The sequence below is a fragment of the Felis catus genome, chromosome C2 (genome assembly GCF_018350175.1).
Source record: "Felis catus isolate Fca126 chromosome C2, F.catus_Fca126_mat1.0, whole genome shotgun sequence".
Taxonomy (NCBI): Eukaryota; Metazoa; Chordata; class Mammalia; order Carnivora; family Felidae; genus Felis; species Felis catus.
This window is the reverse complement of record NC_058376.1, coordinates 82,018,725-82,046,578: the sequence shown is the minus strand read 5'-3', so window position 1 is coordinate 82,046,578 and position 27,854 is coordinate 82,018,725. Positions and strand designations below refer to the sequence as shown.

The 27,854-nt window shown below is 41.0% G+C and overlaps 1 protein-coding gene and 1 long non-coding RNA gene across 5 annotated transcripts in view; one reads left to right on the top strand and one right to left on the bottom strand.

The window, feature by feature from the left end:
- Positions 1 to 992: 992 nt before the first annotated feature.
- LOC123379995 lies at positions 993 to 18,072 on the top strand. Of its 4 annotated transcripts, XR_006585189.1 has the most exons (7): positions 993 to 1,130; positions 2,418 to 2,596; positions 5,406 to 5,539; positions 6,494 to 6,625; positions 7,648 to 7,835; positions 8,729 to 8,845; positions 17,936 to 18,059. It is a non-coding gene; the product is annotated as an uncharacterized LOC123379995 (long non-coding RNA). The 4 variants fall into 4 exon arrangements; XR_006585190.1 differs by lacking the exon at positions 8,729 to 8,845 and having other exon boundaries at positions 994 to 1,130; positions 2,418 to 2,471; positions 17,936 to 18,072; XR_006585187.1 differs by lacking the exon at positions 8,729 to 8,845 and having other exon boundaries at positions 995 to 1,130; positions 17,936 to 18,072.
- EHHADH (enoyl-CoA hydratase and 3-hydroxyacyl CoA dehydrogenase) overlaps positions 16,918 to 27,854 on the bottom strand; it is a 44,616-nt gene continuing 33,679 nt past the window's right edge. Inside the window, exons 6-7 of the mRNA XM_003991838.4 lie at positions 26,641 to 26,982; positions 16,918 to 19,291 (exon numbers count right to left, since the gene is read on the bottom strand). Coding sequence (XP_003991887.1) covers positions 18,030 to 19,291; positions 26,641 to 26,982 — 1,604 coding nt within the window. The 3' untranslated portion in view covers positions 16,918 to 18,029. The remainder of the gene's footprint in view (positions 19,292 to 26,640; positions 26,983 to 27,854) is intronic.

The window sequence follows — 27,854 nt, the reverse complement described above, 5'->3', positions numbered from 1 at the left end:
TTGTGCCATCTGCTGCTGTCTATTTCACTGCTGGCCACTAGTCTGACATCACTGTTTGTCCTACTGAAGCTGCTCATACGATTTAGACAGCGGTTCTTAGCCCTGATGCACATGGGAATCTCCTGGAGAGCTTATAAAAATACCAGGGCCAGGTCCCCACCCAAAGCCAATTAAATCAGAATCTCTGGGGGTGGGCTCAAGTATCCATACTTTTTCAAAGTTCCCCAGATGGATTTGCCCATGCTGCCAGGATTGAGAATCATCAATTTAGGACATAATTCAGAGCTTCAGGGCCAAACTAAGAGATGATCGCAATTCTGAGTCTGACTGGGCAGATGGGGAAGGGCACCCTGCTGATAAGGTTGCTATGCAGGGATTAGGGAAGTCAGGAAGCATCTCAGCTCCCTGTCAGGGCCTCCCCCTCTTAACTCCACCCCCCCCCCCCATGAGGCTGAATGCTTATAGTTATCACTTTCACATGTTCTTGAAGGCTAGCTGTTTAAGCCCTGTCTCCTGGAGCTGGCTTTGAATGCTGCCTCACTCATTCACAGGCTTGCCTTTACTCCTAATGAGGGGGATGGGGCCCTTCATTTGGCATTACGGTACTTCATCCCTTGGGGCTTTCCCTCTAGAGCAGAAGGGTTGTATGGTAGTAATTAGAAGGAGGGTCCAACGTGAGCCTGAAATATATATAATTTTAGGGACCTTTTTAAGAAAAAGAATACAAATTTACAAGTCACAAAATTGCTAGGGCCTTCCCAAAGTTTGGGGAAGGGCCAGCGCAAGTGCCGCAACCTGAATTTTAAGCTTCAGCAGGTTCAGAGCAGACCTGCTTCTGAGACCAGTAGCTGTGATTTACTGTGTCAGTTTGCACCAGAGACTTTTCATCTATGGCTCTCTTTACAACAAACAAGCAAGGATGGGTTATCCCAATCTTACAAAGGAGGAACCCCTGGTTCAAAAGTGTTTGTTACTTATGCGGAAGTCACGTATGTGGAAGTCACATATGTGGAACTAGAATTTGATCTAGTCCTGACTGGTTTCTGGACCCAGACTCTTTCCATCACACCAGCAGATCTCAATATCTACAGAGGTTGTGTATGCCCTGGGGCCTGGGATCATCCTAAGAGGTAGGCAAATCTATAAGTATACCAAGTATTGTATGCAGGTTGAAAAATTAAGGTGGCTTGCATATGTATATGGAATGTTTTCTACATTATATAGATGCTGTTGTCGTTAGAAATCATTTAAAAGCACAAGTGTTACTTAATAGCCTAAATCGCAGTCTCCCTTCTCAATCAAGAGATGTGAAAAGTACAACTCTTATATGAGCACTTGCAGAACTTTTTGATTTTAAAAGGGATCCTGGTGCTGGAAAGGTTTGGAGGGACTCTTCTCAAATAGTGGTCTCTAAAATGAGAGATCACAAAACAGTCTGTTAGGGTAAAGGAAGACTATATCAGAAATTCTATCTATGTTTATTCTTACCCTTACCTTTAAAAATATCCATGTATGTTTATGTTTCATAAGGTATATACACGTTTGTAATTATAAATAAGTGCATATTGCATGACATAAAAGTTAAGAGCACAGACTCTGGGGTCAAACTGTCTGGGTTAAAATGTTGGGTTCGCGTTTGTATGTCCTTGGAAAAGAATATTTTCTGTGCTTCAGTTTCCTCACCTATAAAATGGAGATAATAATACCTACTGCATAGAGTTGTGAAAATTGAGTTAACGCATGCAGGATATTAAGAATAGTGTCCTGCAATATAGTAAGTGCTGTGGAAGTTTTTTTTTTCTGTAATTAAAACAATGATTATTATGCATATATTAAGGGTACATTCTCTCTCTCTCTCAACCAAAAAAGGTGTGATCCTAAAAGTTTGTCAATTACAGCTCTAACAATTCAACTAACTATTGTAGAAGCAGAGAAACAAATGAATCTGGGGCAGCAGATCAAGACCCCCCCCCCCCCCCCAAGCTGCCTCCTCCTGCTTAAGCCAGATTCTAGCTTTGGGATCTGGGCTAGCACTGCCAAACTGCCTAACTACACAAGAGTTAAAAGAGGCACTGATACGCTGGAATTATTTCTCTTTGTGTTGTTCTCCTGCCCAGGAATGGGAAACAGACTGCTACAGAGAGCTTCCCTCTGAAAACTGGGGGTGGAGAGACCAAATAACAAGGCTCCACTTACAGCAGCTTCCCACTCCCTCCTGGAAGAAGAAAGGGGTCTGTGTGCCGGGGGCCCCTCCCCTGGCAGAACAGCTGCTGATCCCCTGCCCTAAGATCCCTCTTGCCTCATCTCCAGGCTGAGGCACCGGGAAGTGGCAACATCAGCTTTAGAGAAAAAGAGAAAGAAGTACATTGAGTTTTGCTTATGCTGTTGACTTTTCTTTCCTCTTTTGCTCTTTCCAGGGACAATTTCACAGTCTGTAGCCTCCTGAAGCCTCAACGCCCTCAAACCAAGAGGTCAGCTGGTCTGGCTTTCCTGACTTCCCAGATGCTATCATCCAGATTCCCTTCCTCCTGAAGGAAAATCCCTGAAGACCCTTGCTAAGTCCCAACCCCCACTCCAGGCTCCTCTCTCTCATTGGGTCTGCCTCTCATTTACTCCAGATAGATTTATAACTTATGCAAATACATGTAGATGATTAGGCAAATGATTATGCAAATGACGCCTTTCCTTTTCTCCATCCCAATTCTGGTAACACTGGGAGAAAGGAACAATAGTGATTAAGTCCTGACATTCGAGACAAACATGGATAAACCCTGAGGGCATTATGCTAAATGAAATAAGTCAGACACAGAAAGACAAATACTGCATGATTTCACTTATACATGTGGAATTTTTTTAAAAAACCAAACGCACAGAAACAGAGAGTAGATTGATTGGTGGTTGTCAGGGGCTGGAGGGCAAAGGTGATCAAGGTTACAAACTTCCAGTTACAAGCTGAATAGCTTCTGGGGATCTAATGTACCGCAAGGTGACTATAGTTAACAATACTGTACTGTATATTTGAAAGTTGCTAAGAGAGTGGATCTTAGATGTTCTCACCACACATGAACCAAAGGTAATTAGGTGAAGCGATGGATGTTAACTAACATTATTGTGGCAATAATTTGTAATGTATGCATATATCAGATTATCATGTTGTAAGCTTGTATGATGTTATATGTCAGTTATTATCTCAATAAAGCTGGGGAAAAAAAGGATTGAAAGATGGGAACTAGAATCAACGTGTAAACAGCAAAGAAGCTCTAATTTTAATCTGGAAAATAAAACATAATGGCTATTTCACAGCAAAAATTTATTTCCACAGAGGATAAAATAAAGGAGGTCTTTGATCCTTAAGTTTCCATGAAAGCCACACATCTGTAGCAAATTATAGAATCTGGCTCCCTATACCCATTGCGTTTTCCCACTGAAATTAGTGATCCTTAGGAAATGGTCAAGGGGACTAATTTCTGTATTTTATCAGGACCTCATACTATTACATTGGTGTATTACACACTGAAAAAAATCCTGAATCTTCTGCCTAATAGACAAAATATCTTCATATAAAAAAACATAGGTCCAACTGTTCAATTTCTATTTTAAAAACTCTTGCCCTATTTTAAACAGTTAATAAAGCTGGCTTTTCATGAACCATATAAGAATAAGTAACCGTGTTTTTAAATTGACATGATATTATAATGCTCACTCTTATAGACTTAACAAAATCTATGATTCAGGAGTTCTGCTAAAACTTCTGGGAAAGGTTATTGGAAGCCAAGCACATGCTGACCGCTGGGAATTTAATAATTTCAAATGCTGTTGCAGCTGAAATTCTATCTCCAATTTCCACCTACTCAGATTGTCTATTATTTATGAAACTGACCCTCATCACGTCCGCACACAAGCCCTAGGAGCCTACAGAATACTTTGTCTAAAGTTATAAAAACAAATGTTATTAGAGAACCATCCTTAAACATATGAATTATATTCTATTGCTTAGTTAAAAGAGAACCCCTAAATTGGAATTTCTTAGAAAACTTCTTAGCAGCGCCATCTAGTGGGGAGTGCAGAAAAAAACCCAGTCTGAATACACCTAGTTCTTGGAATGATTTAAATTTTACTTAATGAAGCTTGTTCCATTTTCTGACATAGAGCCTAAATTATGAGATAGTCTTAAGGACTACTTGGGTAATAGAAAAAATAGTAGTATAGCAAAACTTAGATTTTCTCCAACACTTCAGATTTCAAATTTCCATATATTCTAATAACTATTCTTGAATTTTGTATTTCTTTTTATGTAATGTTATGGTCTTAAATAAAGAGAATTTGTTAGTTACACCACAAAATGTAATTTGGTTTTTAGTTCTTTGTAAGCATTCTTAAAATTTTTTTAACATTTATTCATTTTTGAGAGACATGTAATTTGGTTTTTAGTTCTTTGTAAGCATTCTTAAAATTTTTTTAACATTTATTCATTTTTGTGAATGGGGGAAGGGCAGAGAGAGAGGGACACACAGAATCTGTGGCAGGCTCCAGGCTCTGAGCTGTCAGCACAAAGCCCAACGTGGGGCTTGAACTCACCAACCGTGAGATCATGACCTGAGCCGATGTCGGACGCTTAACCGACTGAGCCACCCAGGTGCCCCTCTTTGTGAGCATTCTTAAATTTAAGTCTCAAATTAGGAAACATTTTATTGGATCATGTGTTCTAAAGTCAGGGGTGGGTAAACAAGGCAAAAGTTAGGTTACCAATGGAAATTTAGTTTTTACACATTATGTTAAGCTGTGCTAGACACTTTTTAAACAGACAATTGATCATCAATGTTTCTATCCAAAATGCCTGCTTTCTAGGAGCTTACATTTGGGGAGGGAGCAGAGAAAATAAGCAAAGAAATATATAATATTTCAGATGGTAATTTTGCTATGGAAAAAAATGCAATATTGAAGAAATAGGAAGAATAGGGGAAGGGAATTGTTGTTATTGTATGTGGTATAGGCAGAGAAAGATCTCACAAGGTGACATTGAAACAGCAAAAGAAGAGAGAGAGAGCAACCTATGCAGATAGCTGGGGGGAGTGAGTTTCCGGTAGACAGAATAGGAAGTGCAAAGGCCCTGGGGTGGGAGTTTGCTTGACATATTCTGAGAACACCAAGGAGACCAGGAAGTTATGGGGCCTTGAGGCATTGCAGATAATCTCATTTTTATTCTAAATGAGATGGGAAACCACTGGGGGATTTTGAATAGAAGAGTTGCTCTGGCTGTTGTGTCAGTAAGGGCATAGTAAAACAAAGGCTGAAGAAAGGAGTCCAGTTAGGGTGTGCTTACCCTAGGTGAGGAATTATAGCTTGGATCCAGGTGACCACAGAAGAACCAGTAGTAAGTACTTATATTCTGAATATATTTGCAGGTACAGCCACTAAGATTTGCTGGTGGATTTGATATGGAGAGTGAGATAGAAGAGTCAAAGATGACACTAAGGTTTACAATCTGAGTAAACGGCCGGATGGGACTGCTACTTACTGAGAATGAGACAAGCTTTAGGTAAAGCCTGTATGGGGGAGTGGGGGCTGACAGACATCAAAGAGCTCAGTTTTGAACATTCTAAGTTTTAGATATCTGTTAAACATCCAAATGTATATTTCAAGTAGACAAGACAAATGGGAGTTGTCCAGGCTAAAGGTGTGAAATTAGGAGTTTTCAGTGTGTTGATGATATTTAAAGTCATGCAGCTGAGATCATCAAGAGAGTAGATGTACATAAACGAAAGAAGAGCTTTAAAGATTGGGCCCCAAGGCCTTCCAACATTTGGAGGTGAGAGAAATAAAGAAACAGCAGTGGAAACCAAGAAGGAGGCTAGTGAGGTGGAGGAAATTAAGAGAGGGGTAGGATCCTGGAACGGGGGTGAAGCAAGCTTTGTAAGGAAGAGGGAATGATTGATGAGTCAAGTAGGATAAAAACTATGACTGACCATTGGACTCAGCAATAGAAGAGCATTGGTGACCTTGACCAGGCAGTATTGGTAGAGTGGTGGGGATATAAGGCTGATTAGAATAGGTTCAAGAGAGAATAAGAGGAAGGCAATGGGAAGCAAGGAGAATAATCAATATGGAAGTTTTACTATGAATGAAAGAAAAGTGTTGGGAGCTAGAAGGGGAGACAGGATCAAGATTTTTTAAGACAGGAAGAAGGTTTTTTAAAATATTTTTTAATGGAAAATATTACAGCTTGTTTGTAGACTGATTGGTAAGAAGCCACAGAGAAAGGGAAGTTGGGGCAGAAGAAAGAGGGAAGGGTTGCTGGGAGAACGGGTCTGAGTAGGTGAAAGGGGATGGGATCCAGAGCCGAGTGGAGGAGTTGGGTTTTGACAAATAGTTCGTTCACACAGAAATAGGAGGGAAGACAGGATACGTGAGCACAGATGCAGGGAGGTGGGTATATGTGTTGATGGCTGCCTGTGGAAGTTCTCTTCTGATTGCTTCTATTTTCTCTGGGAAGGAAACAAAGACATCAACTGAGAAGGAGGATGGAGAAGGCAGTGATGGAATTCAGAATAGGAGGCAGGAACAGTCAGCCAGAGGACTGGGGAAATGAATGGATGAGAAAATGTAATAGGATAGCTTCCTTGAGGTTAGTGGCATTAATTTTTTAGTCACCACCGCCTTCTCTGAATTCCAATACTAATGTTCTACATTATTCATTTCCCCATGACACATTTCATTCTATTACTGTTTATCTGATTTTGAGAGTCCTATCTCTTTTTTTTTTTTCCCAATTATTCCTCACCTGTTTGCAAAAGGGTCTGAGACAACTCACATGCCATACAGAATTATTTAAAACTATGTAACTGAGGGCTTCAGAAAAAAAAAAAAAAAAAGCTATACGTGTGGTCCAGTACTGCAGCCACTGTTTGGGGAGATCTAATTCTCAAGTACAGTGCTATCCAATCTGCAGATTTAACATACCGAAACCCACATCCTTCCACCTGGACTGTACCACTAATAAAGGTGATATTAGGCCCCCATAGTTACTTTCTGATTTATTCCTTAATTTATTTGGAAGCTTGCTGGTGAAGCCATTCATTGGAGACCCCCTTGAAGACCCTAAGAATTTAGGCCAAGGAGATGTCGGGATATTCAGAGAATATTTTGAGACTAGAGAAGATTCTGCTGATTGGGAATTGAGTTCCTTGAGGATTCAAGGGAAGGATTTGGAAAGCTGAGGAAGACAAGGCATCAGATAGAGAGATACACAGAGCTGCGTAGGGCCGAGAGTTCAGGGATGAAGTGAGAGGTGGCTGGGGGTTTGGGCTTTCTGCAGTAAATGACCAAAACAGGGATAAGGTACAATGAGAGTAATATGCATACACAGCAAAGCTGTGTATTGAATGCTGTGGTACACTGCCCACATACCTCCTTTTAGTACCAAGGCACTTACTCCCTTAGCCCCCCGGGGGTGTTGGCTGCTGGGAGAGGCCGAGGACCTGAAGGTAGATAGATACCTTGTTCAAGGCCATGCCTCACCGGGGACAACCCACATTCGAAAGCAAGTAAAGGCATGCAAATTCAGGAGGCCCGCCGAAGCTTTGCTGTACCTGCCTTGCAGTTCAACTCCTCCTTCAGCTGAGTCTTGCTTTCTTCATTCCTTTACAGATGTTGTTACCCAGAGCACTCAGCAGCACACCTTCTGCATGGAAATCTCATCACCAGAGTCTCTTTCCTGGGGATCATGGCCTATGACAGATGCTAACAGAACTGGTCCCAGGAAGCAAACTCTAAAACGGGATTTTGGAGCTGCGTTACAAACCAGGCAACTGACAATGAAAACGTCATCACTGGTGGTAAGTGGAATATCAAAAGCTTCTAGCATGCTGCAGCCGTGCGAAAGTTAAAATTTTCGTCAGTGGAGAAGTTGAGGTGGGATATCCACAGAAGGTAATGAGAGCAATATCTCAGGCATTTGAGAGGTTTATAGGAAGTTGTAATTACATGGAATCAGATGGCTGTTGCTGGGGGCTACTGCTGCTCTAGAGAAATACAATAAAAGGTGTGAAGGTCATTAATTACCAATGTAAGATGAACAGTGAGTGTCAGAGGCCTCCCCTGGCAGCATGTAAGAGACTCACCTCCTGTAGTCACAGTGCAGGAAAAACAGGATCTAGCCGAGGAGTACATTACAATGGAAATGGAGTTCCAGAGAGGGCTGGATTCTCATGGCAATTCTGCTTTGCCAAAGTTAGGGCCTTCATTGGGAAGAAAAGGGACCCTGTGACTTGGAATGGGGACATCTGGATCAATGAATTTGAAAACATAAAATTCTGTGGAAGAGAGCTGCCATGCTTTCTAAAGACTTGTGATTCCGCAACCCCCACCCTTTGCTCCAAGACAATTCAGAGGCTTCTGTTCTGCCAGACACATGCCCAACTCAGGAAATATCTTCCTTCCTGGCCACCAGAAAAATAATTAGAGTTAAGTCACAAAATAACCCATTCAGGGCAGTGCCGAGACTGAGGGAAGGTTTTATAACCCCAAGGATCTATAGGACTAGCCAACATGTATCAGCAGAAACCAGGAGAGTATGTTTGGGAGTGGGCCCTGAGTGTGCTGGATCAAGGTGAAGGCAGACATAAGCGTTGGTAAAGAGAGCTTATCAATAAGGAAGCATTCTCCGTGATAGAGAATTTAATGCCTAGGCAAAGACTCTGGGACACATTACTAATAGACTGCTAAGTAGGCTCTTGGAGGCTTGGAGAACGTGATGGCACATACTCAGTGAAGTAGAAATCCCAGAACCGTCATGGCAGATGGTGAAAGAAGAAGGAATCAAAAGACTCAAGAGAAGTGGCTTCAGGTAAGAATATATATGGGCAATGGCAAATTGCCAAATGGTCAGATGGTTGGTCAGGGCCTAGAAGGAAAAATATTGGAATATAAGAGACAGCAAAAACTGGGGAACTGAGGGATGGACCTCTGGGAATGGGTACAAAGCGTGAAGAGCTGTGTGTTAATATCATTCAGAAAACTTCTACCACAAAAGAGTAATCAAACAAACAAGTAGGTAGAGTGGCCAGGCCTGCTGTCATTAATGATCCAGTCCTTGCCCACCTTATTTCGGGCAGAACTAGCCTGTAAACAGAGTGGGCTTGGCGGTCAGGATGGAAGGTATTCATGAGCCCATCAGAATGGGCTCCCACTCACCAACGCTAATCTAGCTGCTGAACGTACAACTAGCACCAGACATTGTACTGTCCTTTGAGACCAACCAACCACTTGGTGCTAACCCGATTACATTGGAACTCTTCAGTCAGCAGATCAGTGATTTATCTTGACTGAAACTGACACACCCACGTGTGTGTTTTCCTTTCCTGATTACAGGGCTTCATTTTCCGAGGACTTAGAGAGGGTCTGAACCAGTGACACAAGAGCCCACATAATATTGCATCAAAGGACACACTTTAAAACAAAGGTGATATGGAAGTGGCCATTTGACCATGGGTTCCCTACTTTGGTTACATACCACAACACCCAGAAGCTATTAGCCTTCCTAATAGAATAACATCTCTTTGAAGTTACTGTTGAGATAGCAGCTCGGAGATGATAATCTGTGCGGATGGGGTATGGGCCTCCGGATGCAGTTCACACCCTAAATCAATAACCATTAATGTGGTGCTATGTTCCTAATAGGTAGAATACAAGGTTATAGGAAACAAAGAGTGGAAACCGATATGGCCCCATCTACCGTCACTGCCAGTGACCCACTTGGAGAATTTTGCTTACTGTATCAGCAACTAACACCGAGATCTAGAAGCCCTGGTTCCTAGAGAGGAAATGCTTCCACCAGGGACAGAGTAAGAGCCTTTTTACACCGTATGTGCACTCAGTCACTGTTGGTTCTTTGTGCCAAGGAAAGGAGTCACCACTGTGGCATGGGTAATTGACCCTGATCACAGGAGGGGGCACACTGCAGATAAAACATCATCAAGGTTAAATAGAAAATCTGACAAACAATTTAATTAACAACCTTGAGCTTACAATAGAATCCCGTATTTATCAAAGAATGCACATTCTTTTCTAGCACACCCAGAATATTTATAAAAAATGATGACATGTGAGATCAAAAGAAACCTATTAAATGAATACCAAGTAGCATGTGGATCAATGGTTTCCAAACATTTTGGATCACACCCCTTCATTGTCGTAGTTTAGATTGCCTGGGAAGCTGACTCTGTCATGGAGATTAGTGTGCAGAATGTTTAGGGAGTGTTCTTGGGATTCATACCTGTGAAGGAGAGAGGAGGAAGCAGGAATGAGGAGAGGGAGAACTTGAGCTTCAATGCCGTATGGATGACGGCCTCAGACCAATGCCACTGGGAGCTCTAGAGCTGTCAGACCTTCAGAATTAGGACAAGAGGACCAGGCACTTATACTCCTGCACTGAGCACTCATTGGATGCAAGACCCCTTTGGAAGATGTGACTTTGAGCAAGGCAATCCCCAAAGAAGGCCATTTTCTGGCTGCACTGCTGGCAGCTAGGAAAATAAATCTCTCATTCTTTTTTTTAAATTTTTTTTTTAATTTTTTTTTCAACCTTTATTTATTTTTGGAACAGAGAGAGACAGAGTATGAACGGGGGATGGGCAGAGAGAGAGGGAGACACAGAATCGGAAACAGGCTCCAGGCTCCGAGCCATCAGCCCAGAGCCTGACGCGGGGCTCGAACTCACAGACCGCAAGATCGTGACCTGGCTGAAGTCGGACGCTTAACCGACTGCGCCACCCAGGCGCCCCTAAATTTTTTTCTTATTTAACGTTTATTTATTTTTGAGACAGAGAGAGACAAGGCATGAACAGGGGAGGGTCAGAGAGAGGGAGACACAGAATCTGAAACAGGCTCCAGGCTCTGAGCTGTCAGCATAGAGCCCGACGCGGGGCTCGAACTCACAGACCGCGAGATCATGACCTGAGCCGAAGTCGGCCGCTTAACTGACTGAGCCACCCAGGCACCCCAATAAATCTCTCATTCTAAAGGAGGATCTGAGTAAAGGATCACTTACATCTTAGCATACATCTCTAACATGTAGGATGTTTGTAAATTGGATATTTTTGTTACTATATTGAGGTGTACACACATTATAAAACATGATAAGATAGAAATTTATAAGTGATGAGATAATGATGAAATAATGTTAAAACCTGTTTTAATAGGTGACGGTTTCATACTATTATTAACTAATACCATAGGACACAACACACACTTAGGCCAAGATTCATCATGAATAGTAGGTTATAAATCAACATTCCTAATAATTTTTTTGATCGTTTCAAAGCTCTTTGATCAACATCTTGCCAGATCTGACTAAATAATTCTACCTTGTAATGTACCTGACAAAAAGCTGGTATCAGACCTAACAGCTCTGGAGTTTTCTTGTCTACCTTTGTTTGTATTATTTGCATTATCTTTAATTGTGCTTTCTTTCAAGGAATCTTTTGTGAGGCTTCGTGTAGTTAGATTAAATAATTAAGTCTAAATATCCACTTACCCCAGCATACATATTCTGCAGTATTTCTTAATATGCTGACAGCAAATGAAAGAGGAGGAAGCCGCTGTGAACCTTTTATATGTGTTAGAACTCGCCCTCTCCCTGCAGGATACTTCACTCCTGACATAGGGCTGTCTGAGATGCAACCTGGGGAGGCTGACGGTGTCTACATGTGCATGAAATATTAATAACGATTAATTTGTTTTTAGACAATCCTATTTCTAGTACTTTCTGCCTGTACCTCTACGAGTCATCTGTTACACTTCCTTGGGTAGGGGCACTCCATTTGGAGGTCTCTGACCTACTGAGCAGGAGGTTTGTGTACTCCAGTTTTAGCACCTCCTTTGTGGTCAGTGCACAGAGATACTGCTTCTTAACTTACTCTTCTTTTCCTTTGTGCCATTGTCGATCCCCTTTCCTTCTGATAATGCAAACTTTCTTTGAGTGTTTTTGTCTCTAAGTAGAGTCCATTTGAGGTTCAAGTAGGCTTGTGAGGCTGTTTCCTACTGAATGTTGATTTAAAACCCTATTCTCAGTTTCTTGCTGGGCATCTCCATGAACTGCCTACAACAATTCTAAGTGAAACATAACATAAAAATTTATGGACAATTCAATATCGGGTTGAAAATCATATCACACTGGGAATTTTTTTTTTTCTTAAAACAAGACATCCTGTTTAATGAGACTGGATTCTCAATCCTGCCTGTGCATCCGAATTACCTATGGCACTGCGAAAAACAAAAACAAACAAACAAAAACAAAGACCCACTGATTCTTGGCCCTACCAGTAATAACGAAAGACCTGCAATAACACTGGCTTCTCTACACATGATAGGAATTGATTTCTCTCTTACATAAATGACTGTTGAAGTAGCAGCTCTGCTCCCTGAGGTCTTTGGGGACCAACCTCTTCACAGCCCTCCATTCTGCTATCCCTAAGGCATGACCTTTGTCCTCCTGGCCTAGCATAGTGGTTGGACTCCAGCTGTCACACCTGTGTTCCAGGCAGCAAAATGGAAGAGGGGACAAAAAAGAAATGAGCAAAGGAAGCACATCATGTGAATTTTAAGGGAGGTCCCCCAAAGCTCCCATGTGATGCTTCCATTTGCATCCCATTGTCTAGATCGCAGTCACATGTTCACAACTGGTACAAGAGAAGCTGACAAATATATTGTGTATTTTGAGCTATCAAATGCTCAACTAAAAAGCGAGAAGTTCGTTACTACAGAAGAAGAAAAACATTGGGGGACAGCCAACAGTCTGCCAAAACGTACAAACAAACAACTCTCTAGGCCTTGGTAGGCTTCGGGAATCCAAATGCATCTATGGTCGGGTTGGAGAAGGTTTTGCCCTACCCATCCGAAGGATTTCACATTATGGCTAGAATTAGCAACTGCTGCCTCTTAGAGAAGGTGGAATAACCCTAACTACAGTGGAAGATGTGCACGAGAGAGATTGCATCAGCTCTGCTCACGTCATCTTATTAGATGCTTTCAGGCACTCATTCTGCTAGGCTATTTTAAGTTTGGTGAAAGACAATAAATAAATATTACAATTGAAATGCCCTGGAATACCCTGGACAAGAATTAAGAGCTCTGCTCATCTCTCTCACGTTCCTCTTTGTCAGAATTCTAGAAGAAAAAAGACTAAGATGAACAGACAAGACGAAACCTTTGTAAAACTTTGGTTCCATTGGAGACACCAACCTAAAGAGAGACATTGCCTTTACTTTTGTCAACTAACTTTTGTTTAGAAAGATACTTAGAGCAGGGCGCCTGGGTGGCTCAGTCAGTAGAGCATCAGACTTCAGCTCAGGTCATGATCTTGCAGTTCGTGCGTTCAAACCCCATGTCCGGCTCTGTGCTGACAGCTCAGAGCCTGGAGCCTGCTTTGGATTCTGCGTCTTTCTCTCTCTGCCCCTCCCCACTCATATTCTGTTTGTCTCTCTCTCTCAAAAATAAATAAACATTAAAAAAATTAAAAAGAAAATATTTAGAGCGATAAACAGAAGAGTTTTTGACTTGAAATCTCTACAGAGTACCCTGGAAACAATATAGGGTGTTGCCCAACTCCAGGGGATGCTATTCACAGTATTTCTAGGTGAATGGCAACCCCTTGGAACACAGTATGAATGGTGTCCTCACAGTTGTATAATGTTGCTGTCCTGCTAGGAAGCAGCGTAACTTGTCTATTAATCTCAAAATTATAAGGTGGCAAGATAAGCAGATGGCATTGATAGTCCCAGTAATCAAAGTCTATTTTGTTCTCACAGAAAGCTATTATTAAACATAGTCCAGAGAACTTAGTTTCTATTCATCTCATCATTGGCTACCAAGAAGATCCAGCCAATCTAAGTAAACCTACAGTATTTCTGATTTCTAGGTGCCTATTTTATTTTATTTTTATTTTTAAATATTAATGTTTATTTATTTTTGAGAGAGAGGGAGAGAGAGCATGAGTGGGGGAGGGGCAGAGAGAGAAGGAGACACAGAATCCGAAGCAGGCTCCAAGCTCTGAGCTGTCAGCACAGAGCCCAATCATGAGATCACGACCTGAGCCAAAGTCAGATGCTTAACCGACTGAGCCACCCAGGTGCCCCAACTAGGTGTCTGAGAGACAAATGTTAGACCCTAGGAATTTCAGGTTCCTACCGTGCTGTGGAGTATGATTTGCATACACACTTCTGAAACATCATTAATCAAGGGAGTTTAGGATTCCACACCTTATCTCTCACACACACCTGTTCTTGCTAGAAATGAATAAGTAGATAGCAACTGCAGCTGCACAGTGGCTTTACTGATTTAAGGAACATCATTAGTCTCATCTTTAAAGCTGGAGTATTATGGCAAAGCTTCAAGGGTGCTTCTAATATATAGTTCTTTTCAGAGTCAATTGCCATTAGGACACATTTTTAAAATGTCATTCAGAAGCTGTTTTTTTTTTTTTTTTTTTTTTTTTTTTTTTTTTTTTTAAGATAGGCAGTTTTAAAGTTATCAACAGCAACAAAATAAGCCTTTTAAGCAAGTGCATTTTCAAGGATGAAATAGAATATCCTGGACAGGTTTCATCATATTAACCACTGTTGTATGTAGGACCCAACAAATTTAAATGAGGTTTGCCTCCTTTCATATAAAATAAGAAAAAATGAACTCCCATTTCTTCTTTCCACATTATATAGAGAATGTTAGTCCTTAACTTTTACTGGGTGACAGACACTTTGAGAATATGATGTAAGATAGGGTATGTCTTCTAAGAAAGACACTCAGATACATATACACAAACATTAGTGTAAATTTTTAGGGATTATTGACTCATAAAATCTACTCATAGACACTTTAGTTTCAAAGCCCCAATCTAGAGGGTAGTGTAGTTTTAAGAACTCAGAATAAAATCCACTTAGGGACACCTGGGTGGCTCAGTTGGTTAAGCGGCTGACTTCGGCTCAGGTTATGATCTCGCGGTCCGTGAGTTCGAGCCCCACGTCGGGCTCTGTGCTGACAGCTCAGAGCCTGGAGCCTCTTTCAGATTCTGTGTCTCCCTCTCTCTCTGCCCCTCTCCTCCTCGCGCTCTGTCTCTCTCTCAAAAATAAATCTTAAAAGAAAAAAAAAAATAAAATCCATTCAGTGTCTAAAGAAGAAAAAGTGTGTGTGTGTATGTGTGTGCATGCACTTTAACATTAATTTGAAAATAAGTCACCTTGCAGACCAAGCTGCAAGAAATTACAGAAATAATTTCTTTTTTTTAACGTTTATTTACTTTTGAGAGACAGAGAGAGAGCGGGAGTGGGAAAGGGGTGCAGAGAGACAGAGAGAGAGAGAGACAGAATCTGAAGCAGTCTCCAGACTCTGAACTGTCAGCACAGAGCCCAACGTGAGACCCCAATCCACAAACCGTGAGATTATGACCTGAGCCGAAGTCGGACGTTTAACCGACTGAGCCCCCCACCAAGGGTCCCCAGAAATCTTTTCCATTGTTGTCTTTTTTTAAGATTTTATTTTTTATTTTATTTTAATTTTTTTAATGTTTATTTAGTTTTGAGAGAGAGAGAGAGAGAGAGAGAGAGAGAGAGAGAATGCAAGTGGGGGAAGGGCAGAGAGAGGAGACATAGAATCCAAAGCAGGTTCCAGGCTCTGAGCTGTCAGCACAGAGCCCTACATGGGGCTCGAACTCATGAATAGCAGGATCATAGACCCGAAGTGAAGTCAGACACTTAACTGACTGAGCCACCCAGGCGCTCCTAAAGATTTTATTTTTAAGTAATCTCTGCACCCAATATGGGGCTCAAACTCACAACCCCAAATCAAGAGTTGCATGCTCTACTGATTGAGCCAAACAGGCGCCCATTTTCTATTGTTATCTTTAATTTCAAGGACCAATTTATATAAAAATCCAGCAACATACAATTGAAAAATTATTCTAAATTAAACTACAATTCAAGGCACACTCTAGGGTTTTTGTTTGTTTTTGTTTTTGATAACAGAAAACATATTCATTCCATATTTCTCTATCAGAACGTTTGATAATTTTATTTGGGTTCACAGGTGAAAATACTATGAAAGTTCATTTACATCACACTAAAAGACAACTTGAGCCCATTTGTTTATTTACTTATTTAGTGACAGTTCTGAGGAATAATTCATATACCATACAATTCACTCATTTAAAACTACACAACTCGGGGCGCCTGGGTGGCGCAGTCGGTTAAGCGTCCGACTTCAGCCAGGTCACGATCTCGCGGTCCGTGAGTTTGAGCCCTGCGTCAGGCTCTGGGCTGATGGCTCAGAGCCTGGAGCCTGTTTCCGATTCTGTGTCTCCCTCTCTCTCTGCCCCTCCCCCGTTCATGATCTGTCTCTCTCTGTCCCAAAAATAAAAAACGTTGAAAAAAAAAATTTATAAAACTACACAACTCAGTGGTTTTTAGTAGATTCACAGAGTAATGTAACCATCACCACAATAATTTCAGAATGTTTTCATCAACCCAAAAAGAAACCCTGTCCCCATTAGCAGTCACTCCCCATTCCCTAGCCCCTAATTATTCCAGTCTTAGGCATCCTACGATCTGCTTTCTTTCCCTATAGGTTTGCCTACTTTGGAAATTTCATATAAATGTCTATACAATATGTGGCCTTCTGTGATTGGCTTTTTTCATTTAGCATGACATTTTGAAGGTTCATCATGTTGTAGTAAATATCAGTACTTTGTTTCTTTCTATGGCCAAATATTCTATTATATAGCTATACTATACTTTGTTCATCTATTCACCAGTTGATGGAGATTTAGGTTGTTTCCAACTTGGGGCTCCTATGAAGAACACTGCTATAAACATTTGTGTACAAGTTTTTGCGTTGACCAGCCCATTAAAAGTATAAAGAGAACTCTTATAATTATAACAAAACTATACAGAATTTATTTTGCAGTCATGTCAGACTTTTCAAGATTCAACAATTTGCATATCCGGCATCACAAAGCTCATCATGACCGGGAAATTGGCATCATTACTTTATCATAGAATCAGAGGAGATTAGATGTTTTCTAAGATCCCTTCTTACATTAAATCAATAATGATTACTTTCTGTTTCATCTCCATGCACAGAAAAGAAAGATAGGTTGTAGGCATCTCCTGGTCCTGCGGAAATTATCAACAAACATTACTGAGCGCCTTACAAGCAGCAAGCACAACTGTGCACATGTACCTGGGCTGTAGATGGAAGTAATACACCAAGTATGACTTGCCAAGCTACTCTGAGTTCCCCATTCTAGTGTGAAGTACTTGACTCCCTCACTATTTCTCAACTGTGTTTTGCCCACTTTAATACTGTTATGCTTTTGACACTCTTCCTCTCTTTCTGGTAACTACTTCTGCCTCTCCTTGAGCAACTTTCCATTCTCACTCACAAAGACCCTCATTGTTGATTCGACCCTGCCAACTATCTCCACTCCACCTCGCAGACTATGGACTAAACTTCATCACAGCTTTCCATGCTGGATTAATGCCCCTCTGGACTCCAGGTTTGCCACATGCTGTGCAAGATGCTCAGGAGGTGCACAATGAATGTTTGTTGAACGACAGATCCATAAGATTTCCTACCAGTGCCACATGTGTGAGTTTTAAAGGGATAAAATGAATTTGTGGCTTAGTTGCATTTTTCAGTCATTAATTGATGACACCCTTCTCCAATGATCAAAGCACTTGGAAGCCTCAACTTATCCATGAGTCTCTTTCCTTAGCTATTTTGGTATTAACACAGTTTATTCAGTGGGATTGAAATAATTTACTCGATAGGGACAGATTCAGAGGCATAGGAAGCACACTCCTAAAGATTTGACCCATTAGAATAATCAGACAGAAGACCCAAAGAGAAGGTTTATCTAACCAATTATTTCTTTTGCTTTGTATTTCAGAGCAATCTTACTTTGGATTTTCAGATTTAATTTCAGTGAAATTCAGTGAGCATCACCTGATGTCAGCATGTGAGGCACAACCTGGAAGGCTGAATCACAATTTACTGCTAGGGGGTCCTGCCAAGCTTTGCCATTCTTTCAGAGGAGGGTTTCCTAAGGAAGCCAATTTTTTCAGATAGTCACAGGGCTCTAGTTGTGGAATATCAAGATTCTGCCTATAATATTTCTGCAACTTCTCTAGCACTGTCGGCAACCCAACTGTGGAGGCATAGAACATGGGCCCACCCACGTGCCTTGGCCATCCATACCCATATAAATAGACAACATCAATGTGCTCTGGAGTAGCAGCTATCCCTTCTCCCAAGATACGGAATGCTTCATTGATGAGTGAATATAAGCAGCGCTCAAGGATCTCATCCCGGCTAATGATGCGTGGTTCAATGTGATAGGTTTCTCTGTACTGTGACAGAAATTCAGAAAGCCAGGGATCAGGTTTGTGAATCCTACCCAATGGTTTATCATATTGGTACCAACCCTTACCTGTCTTCTGGCCAAATCGTCCTAATTCATAGAGCATATCGGGAATTGGGCAATATCTCTCATTGCCCCGCTTTCGGGCAGGAGTTCCTGGAGGCAACGTAGGTCCAGTGAGGCCTTCCCCTTGTCGACATTTCCAACCCACATCCAATCCAGAAAGATCTGACACTCTAAAAGGTCCTATTTTGAAACCAAACTCTTCTAGCACCTGGTCTATCTCTTCTGGCTTACTGCCTTCTTCTAACAAGAAATATGACTGATTGTAATAATGCTTTAACATTCGATTGCCAACAAATCCCTTACAGTTACCTACAACTACTCCAATTTTTTTAATCTTTTTTGATAAATTCATAACTGTGGCAATAGTAGTAAGGGAAGAGTATTGGCTGGGAATAATCTCTAACAACCTCATGATATGAGCTGGTGAGAAGAAGTGAGTGCCAATCACCAAGTGAGGGCGATCAGTGGAAGAAGCAATCTCATCAATGTCCAGGGTTGAAGTATTGGTGCACAAAAAAGTTTCTGGCTTGCACACAGCTGACAATTCAGCAAAGACTTGCTTCTTCAAGTTAATTTCCTCAAATACTGCTTCAATGACTAAATCTACACCACCAAGCTCTTTCATAGACGTAGTTAACCTGGGTTTTGGTCCTGACCAATGGTGGCTGCTATGCTGCATTTTGGATGCTTCCTTTTCCAAAACGGAGGTTATTATCCCATCGGCAGTCTCTAGCTGCTTCTTGTCCAATTCTACAGCAATCACAGGGATCTTGGCCTTTGCAAAAGAAATGACGATGCCTCGGCCCATTGTTCCCAAGCCTGCAGATAAGAGTCACGCAGAGAAAGAATGATTCAGTGATGTTGGGAACTGGAAAATACTCAGTAAATGAGAGGCTTCTGTGGCAATGGGGCATTTAAAGAGATCAATTCAAGGAATACAAATAGAAGCCGCATTCTTGGTTGAAGAGGACAACCTTCCCTGATACAGAAGGACTGTTCTTTGGTCAAGGGTTTATGAGTAGCTGCTAGAACCTCCAAACAAGCTCTCAAGAAATACAAATGGATTGAATATTAGTTAAGATTAGGCACTGTGTTAAGTGCTCCAGAGGATGGGACATTCAGTAATATTCACACACATACACACTATTAGAATTAATAAACAAGTTCAGCAAGGTTGCATTATACAAGATCTATATACAAAAATCAATTTTATTTCTATATACTAGCAATGAACAATCTGAATATGAAATTAAGAAAACAAATCTGCTTACAACAGCATTAAAAAGAATAAAATACTTCACAATAAATTTAAGAAAGAATTGTAAGACTTGTACCCTAAAAAACAGAAAACATTGTTGAAATAAATTAAAGAAGACCTAAATAAATAGAAAGACAACCCATGTTCATAGATCAGAAGACTTAGTATTGTTAAAATGGCAACACTACCCAAATTGATCTGCAGATCCAATGTAATCCCTATCAAAAATCCAACTGGCTTTTTGCAGAAATTAACATGATATCCCTAAAACTCATATAGAAATACAAGGAATCTAGAATAACCAAAATAATATTGAAGAGGAAGAACAAAGTTGGAGGATTCACTCTTCCCAATTTAAAAATTTATGACAAAGCTATGGTATTCAAGACAGTGTGGTATAAGGATAGACATAATAGAGCAATGAAATATAATTGAGAGTTCTGAAATAATCTCATAACTTATGGCCAATCAATTTTTGATAAGGGTGCCAAGGTAATTCAATGGGGGAAAGGATAGTCTTTTCAACAAATTATGCTGGGACAACAGGATATCCATATGCAAAAGAATGATGTTGAACTCCTACCTCACATCATTTACAAAAATTAATTCAAATTGGATCACAGCCTGAAGAGTTAAAACTATAAAACTCTTATTAGTAAATCTCCATGACCTTGGATAAGGCAATGGTTTCTTAGACATGATACCAAAAGCATAAGCAACAAAAGAAAAAAATAGATAAATTAGACACCATCAAAATTAAAAATTTTTGTGCTTCAAAGGATGCCATAAAGAAAATAATAAGAACCATGGAATCATATATCTAGTAAAGGACTTGCATCAAAATATATAAAGAACTCTAACAATTCACACAAGATCCCTCATTACTACCAGGATGTAGAAGATGCAGAGAACAACTGTAAGGCCTTGGAGGAGACTGTCGAGCAGGTGCTGGCAAACTATGGTCTGAGGGCCAAATCCATCCCACTGCCTATTTTAGTACTGCTGGTGAGCTAAGAATGGTTTTGTATTTCAAATAGTTGAAAACAACAACAACAACAAAAAAGAATAATATTTTCTTGGGGCGCCTGGGTGGCGCAGTCGGTTGAGCGTCCGACTTCAGCCAGGTCACGATCTCGCGGTCCAGGAGTTCGAGCCCCGCGTCCGGCTCTGAGCTGATGGCTCAGAGCCTGGAGCCTGTTTCCTATTCTGTGTCTCCCTCTCTCTCTGCCCCTCCCCCATTCATGCTCTGTCTCTCTCTGTCCCAAAAATAAATAAACGTTGAAAAAAAAATTTTAAAAAAGAATAATATTTTCTGACACATGCGAATTATATCAAATTCAAATTTCAGTCCCATAAATAAAGTTTTATTGGAACACAACCACACTAATTTGACTCCATATTATCTATGGCTGTTTTTGTGTGCAGAGTTGAGCAGTTGTTAAAGAGATGATATGGCCCAGAAAGCCTAAAATATTTATTATCTGACCCTTAACAAAAAAAGTTTACTGACTCTCTCCAAAGGAGAATGGCAGAGCCATTAGTTGGAAAAAAAAAAAAACAACCAGAAAACAAAAAAAAAACTGGTCTTAGATGACCATATGGAGCAAGCAGGAAATAAATCTTTATTGTGTTAAACCAGTATTATCTATTACAGCAGCAGGTTATCTGTTACCTAACCAACCCATTGTGGATGAAACCATTTTGTTGATGAAACCCATTGTGGATGAAACCCACTGACCAGCTTTGGGACTGGTTTTGAATACAGAATGCTATCAGTCATCAGAAATCATTGTTTCTCTGGGATATATTTAATTTTCAAATTATATTAACTTGCTTAATATAACAAATATATTACATTATTTGAAAACGTTTAGTTTTCCAAAATTAATAAACATCTGCCTTTCACTCAGTAGCAAGAAGGCTGGATAGCTCTCACTGCTATGGCAACTTGTATCCTAAACTTTAGCCTGGGTAAATAGGAGGTAGAGCATGACGTTCAAAACCCTGGCCTCCTGGCTCTCAGTCTCAAGCTCCACATAACATTTCTACCATTATAGAAATTATAATCTCACAGAGACAACAAGGACTAACAAGATGTAGCGTGCAAGCAATTTGTAAAGTGTAGCGTAAGGTAAGTGATATCTCAGGACTGACAACAGAGCAGGGAAGGAAAGGCAACTTCTGAAGGTATAGTTCTTTTTTTTTTTCTACTGTTTTATTTATTTATTTGTGAGGGAGAGAGAGTGAGCACCTGAGTGGGGGAGGGGCAGAGAGAGAGAAGGAGGCAGAGAATCAGAAGCAGGCTCCAGGCTCCAAGCCATCAGTGCAGAGCCCAACTCACACACCAGAAGATCATGGCCTAATCCAAAGTCGGATGCTTAACCGAATGAGCCACCCAGGTGGCCCAATCGAGTTCAGTTCTTCAGAGCTCATCTCTTAGAGATATGCTAAATGACCTTTGGCTACAAATCCACTCATAATCCAAACCATAAATGCTTTTTGTAAGTGTCCTAGCCATAATTTTAGATTCTCTTCATAGCTCGATGATAAACTGACACAGATCATTTAATCACCGAAACCAAAACATACATGAAAACACAATATGTATTTCTTTCTAAAAAGTTCTTAGCTCCTAATTTTTCTTTTCAAACTTGTGTCTCCAAGATCTCACAAACAAAGAGCTGAAAAGCCAAGCTTTTCACTGTTGGGAATTACCTTTTCAAACGTACATATTATATTGATATTGACTTTAGTTTACTAATTTTTCCTCATTAAACACATATAGACAGGAGCAAGGAGTCCTGCTTCCCTAACAACCTATTGTCTTTAACTGCCATGGAATTAAATCTGGTCAAGAACCTCTTCTTTTGACAGAAGTAAATAAAGAATAAGGGCTGCTTTCACTACTGGTTCTGCAGTTCTAGTCCACTGCAGTCTCCTCCCCTTTTGATGGCTTTGAGAGTGCCCAGCCCTGTTCTGAGAAGCCTGGAAATGGGCTCGTGGAAGTACACAGTTGGGGTTTTGCCAGAGGGCAGAGTGAAAGGGCGGTAAGTCATGGAGTGTTTGAAGTCACTGACAAGAGCGTGGCTGACATGATGACCCTGGAAATGAAATCTGAATGGACAAGAAAGTCAAGATAAGGGGAGCTGATCAAGGAACGGATGCAGTTGGAATAACCAACTAAAAGATGTGGGAAGATACAAGGTTGTGGGGTAAAGGTTGGATTTGGAATTTCAGAGGTGGAGGAATATTCAGGGTAAAGACAAGACCCATGGTAAAGGCATGAGTAGGGGTCATGGAATTGAAGTATATGAACATTACTGGATCTGAGGAGGCAAAGGCACCTGGAAGGAACAGGACTGGATGCATTGTCCACACGGATGATGAAGACAATCAGGATGGCAGCTGGATTTGGGAGAAAGTGGATAACTGTGAGCCAGGTACCAGAATTTTCAGCCAAGTGGAGGTGGGGGTGGGGGGCGCAATACAGTAATGAGGAGGCACAGAACGATAAGAGCAGATGGCAGAGCTACAGAGGAGTGTCTTGAAAGAGATAATGGTCTGAGAAGGGAATTGGGAAGTGCCACTGGGGCTCCTGGGCCGTGAAAGAAGCAGTAGCATTCTCCTGAGAGGGGTGCCCAGAGTAAGCAAGGTTTCAGGCAGGAGACAGACAAGGAGTCATTAGTGAAGCAGAAGAGGCTGTAGGAGCGTTCCAGAGGGCACTGGGTACAGCGGGAGGCTGAGTCACAATGAACAAGTACAGGGCAGTATGGGGACAGACATGAAGAAGGGGGAGATGACCAAACTCTCACTTTATTTGTATCCAAGTTATCATCTATGTATTTTAAATGCTTTTTCTTCAAAAAAAATTTTTAATGTTTATTTATTTTTGAGAGAGAGAGAGAGTGCAAGCAGGTGAGAGGTAGAAAGAGAGGGAGACACAGAATCTGAAACAGGCTCTCGGCTCTGAGCTTTCAGCAGAGAGTCCAACATGGGGCTTGAATTCACAAACTGTTCAGATCAGGAGCACAGCCGAAGTCGGACATTCAACCAACAGAGCCACGCAAATGCCCCTTAAATGCTTTTACAAATATTTTTCTGAACAATATGGGGTACACTTAAAAAAAAACAACTTCAGGGGCACCTAGGTGGCTCAGTCAGTTAAGCGCTCAACTCTTTATTTTGGCTCAAATCATGATCTCACAGTTTGTGAGATGGAGCTCAAATCATGATCTCACAAACTGTGAGATTGAGCCCTGCATTGGGCTCTCCACTCATAGCGCAGAGCCTGCTTAGGATTCTCTCTCTCCCTCTCTCTCTGCCCTTCCCCAGCTCTTTCCCCCTCTCTTTGACTCAAAATAAATAAACTCAAGAACAAAAACAAAAGCAAAACAACTTCAGACTTTTAGACATTTCATGTCAGACATGAATTTAGAATCTTTTTATAAAGGCTCACAACAAAGAACTAGGGAAACTCTCAAACAATGATTGACCAACACAATACTGATATATTTCACCTTTGCAATTGTATTGCATTAATTATTCTTGGCGTGAAGGAATATAGAGAAGAAGAAACAGGTTAAGTGAACATCGACTAGGAATAAATATTGGTGCTGCTGAAAAAACACACAAAAAAGGAACATTCATAGTTCTCTCTGTCTCACTCTCTCTATCCACCTTGTTTAAAAACTGTAACTGGGGGGTGTCTGGGTAGCTCAGTCAGTTAAGCATCCAACTCTTGATTTCAGCCCAGGTCAGGATCTTATGGTTCATGGGATTGAGTCCCATGTTAGGTCCTGTGCTGACAGCATGGAGCCTGCTTGGGATTCTCTCTCTCCCTCTCTCTCTGCCCCTCCCCTACTGTGAACATGTGCTTCTTGCTCTCTTTCTCAAAATAAATAAATAAGCATTAAAAAAAGTCAAAAGTGAGCAGAGTCCAGACTGGAAGGAGCACAGTGTGACTGATACAATAGGCTGAGAAGATGTTGAGCGGGCTCTTTTCCTCCAAACTGGGTTGGTGCTGGACAGCTGGGTGAGGGTTAAGAAAGCTGACACTTTCAGGAAACTATGGACTTCCTCCCCCAGAAGACTGTACATAAGCTGACACATATAACATTTTGCTTACCATTTCCGGGGGTTTAAAATCCACCAGAGACCCTTTATCCAATATGTCATTTGCAAATATCTTCTCCTATTCCATCAGTTGCCTTTTAGTTGGTTGTTTCCTTTGCAGTGCAGAAGCTTTTTATCTTGATGAAGTCCCAACAGTTAATTTTTGTGATGGAATAGGAAAAGGTATTTGCAAATGACATATTGGATAAAGGGTTAGTATCCAAAATCTATAAAGAACTTACCAAACTCAACACCTGAAAAAACAAATAATCCAGTGAAGAAATGGGCAGAAGACATGAAGAGACACTTCCCCAAAGAAGACATCCAGATGGCCAACAGACACATGAAAAGATGCTCAACATCGCTCATCATCAGGGAAATACAAATCAAAACCACCTTGCAACACCACCTCACACCAGTTAGAGTAGCTAAAATTAACAACTCAGGCAACAAGAGATGTTGGCGAGGATGTGGAGAAACGGGAAGCCTCTTACACTGTTGGTGGGAATGCAAACTGGTGCAGCCACTCTGGAAAACAGTGTGGAGGTTCCTCAAAAAATGAAACATAGAATTACCCTATGACCCAGCAATAGCACTACTAGAAGTTTATCCAAAGGATATAGAAGTATTGATTCATAGGGACACACGTACCCCACTGTTTGTAGCAGCACTTTCAACAATAGCCAAATTATGGAAAGAGCCTAAATGTCCGTCAACTGATGAATGGATAAAGAAGATGTGGTTTATATACATCATGGAATACTACTTGGCAATGAGAAAGAATGAAATCTTGCCATTTGCAACAAGGTGGATGAAACTCAAGGGTATTATGCTAAGTGAAATAAGTCAGTCAGAGAAAGACAGATATCCTATGTTTTTACTCATATGTGGAATTTGAGAACCTTAACAGACCATGGGGGACGGGAAGGGGAAAAATAGTTTCAAAGAGAGAGGGAGGCAAACCATATGAGACTCTTAAATACAGAGAACAAACTGAGGGTTGATGGGGGCGGTGCAGGAGAGAGGGGAAAATGGATGATGGGCATTGAGGGATGAGGCATTTGCTGGGATGAGCTCTGGTGTTGTATATAAGCGATCAAACATGGGAATATACTCCCGAAGCCAAGAGCACACTGTATACACTGTATGCTAGCTAACTTGACAATAAATTATATTTAAAAAATAAAAATAAAATCCACCAAAGACCATTCTTGGGTCAAGACTAAGAGCAAAGGAAGATTAGGAAAGTGGCACAAAGAAGCTAATCAGAGGGCTAGCTTCTGAGGAAAGAAGACGTTTTGTTTGGGAAAATCGCTGAGGGAAAAATTAAGGTCACTGTTTCAGGGTGCAGAGAGATTTGAGGAGAGTGATGTTGAATGACGAGAAGTAAATGGACCCAGGGACCAGAAAGGCAGAGTCTTCATTCCAAATACCTAGCTATAAGAGTGACAGACCATACCTTGAAATGTGGCAGAAGTAATAACCGTTGTTGGGAAACCCAGGAGTGAGAGATTCATGCAGGGAAGAGGAGGGGATGAGTAAAAAATGCCCAGAGTCTGGAGTCAGACAGACCGAATGTAGACCCTTACACCGCCTGTGTTTAGCTTACTGTTGAGAAGGTTGGCGTCTCTAGGCCTCACATGTAAAATGAAGATAATTCATGGGCTGGGGTGCAAAATAAGTTAGCTACGCAAGTAACGTGTTTAGCATAGAGTCTGATACCCAGTGGCCCTAAGCAAATGGTATCACTTTATATGTGCAGATTTGGAAAATGACTTTAACCACACTACGTTCTTACCGACAACACCAACTGAGGAGATGGGCTGCGCTGACGCCGTTTTACAGGATGCTCCAGAGGGAGCTGACCACTTATTTGCCTTCCTCTCAGCAAAGAAAGCATATTGCAGGGCTTGAGCCTGCCCTGATTTCTGAAGGTACATAAACAGCTCCTCTTCCTTCTTGATGCCCACCTCATAGGGATATTGTACAGCAGCCTGGACTGCACGGACACAAGTCTCCTGAGAAAGGCACCCAGGATGCTGCTTCCGCATCTTCAAAAGGGCTTCGCTGAAAATTTCGTCCATGTTGGGTAAGCTCTGAATTGGCTTGTTGCAGAGTCTACGGGATTCCAGAGATTGACCTTCCAGAAATAAGAAAGATAATCACATCTTTGGAAATGTTACTTGTACCAAGGGAATATGAGCAAATAATAACAATAATAATAATAATATAACTTATTCAAATTCAAAATACAAAATTAAATGCTATTCATCAAAATACTTAACGTAACACTAATATCAAAATATCTGTTATCTTTGCACCTTAGTCCTGCAAGATAGAATTCAACAGATTCAAAGTAATTTTCAAGTTACCTAATTTCGGCATAAAAATTGCATTTTCCTTCTGTTCCCAAACCGAGACAGTGTTATAGTAGATGAAATATTAAACTCTCCGTAGGTTTCAGGAAAATGTTTCTGAGTTAAGAATATTTTAAATCCAAAATAATCTTTTTTTTTTGTTTTTTTTTTTTTCAACGTTTATTTATTTTTGGGACAGAGAGAGACAGAGCATGAACAGGGGAGGAGCAGAGAGAGAGGGAGACACAGAATCGGAAACAGGCTCCAGGCTCTGAGCCATCAGCCCAGAGCCCGACACGGGGCTCGAACTCACAGACCGTGAGATCGTGACCTGGCTGAAGTCGGACACTTAACCGACTGCGCCACCCAGGCGCCCCTTAAATCCAAAATAATCTTAACTCTGTTCCTAACAGTAACACAAATTTAAAAACACCTAGAAAAGAAGGCAGTGCTATATTGGTGCAAGGAGAGACATACAAATCAGTGGAAGAGAACTGAGTGTTCAAAATTTAATCCTGACAATGAGAGCCAACTGATTTTCAACACAGGTGCCAAAACAATTCAAGTGAAGTAAGGAGAGTTTTTTCGATAAATGGTGCTGAAATAACTGGATAGCTACATGCAAAAAAAATAAAAAATAAAAAATAAATGGATC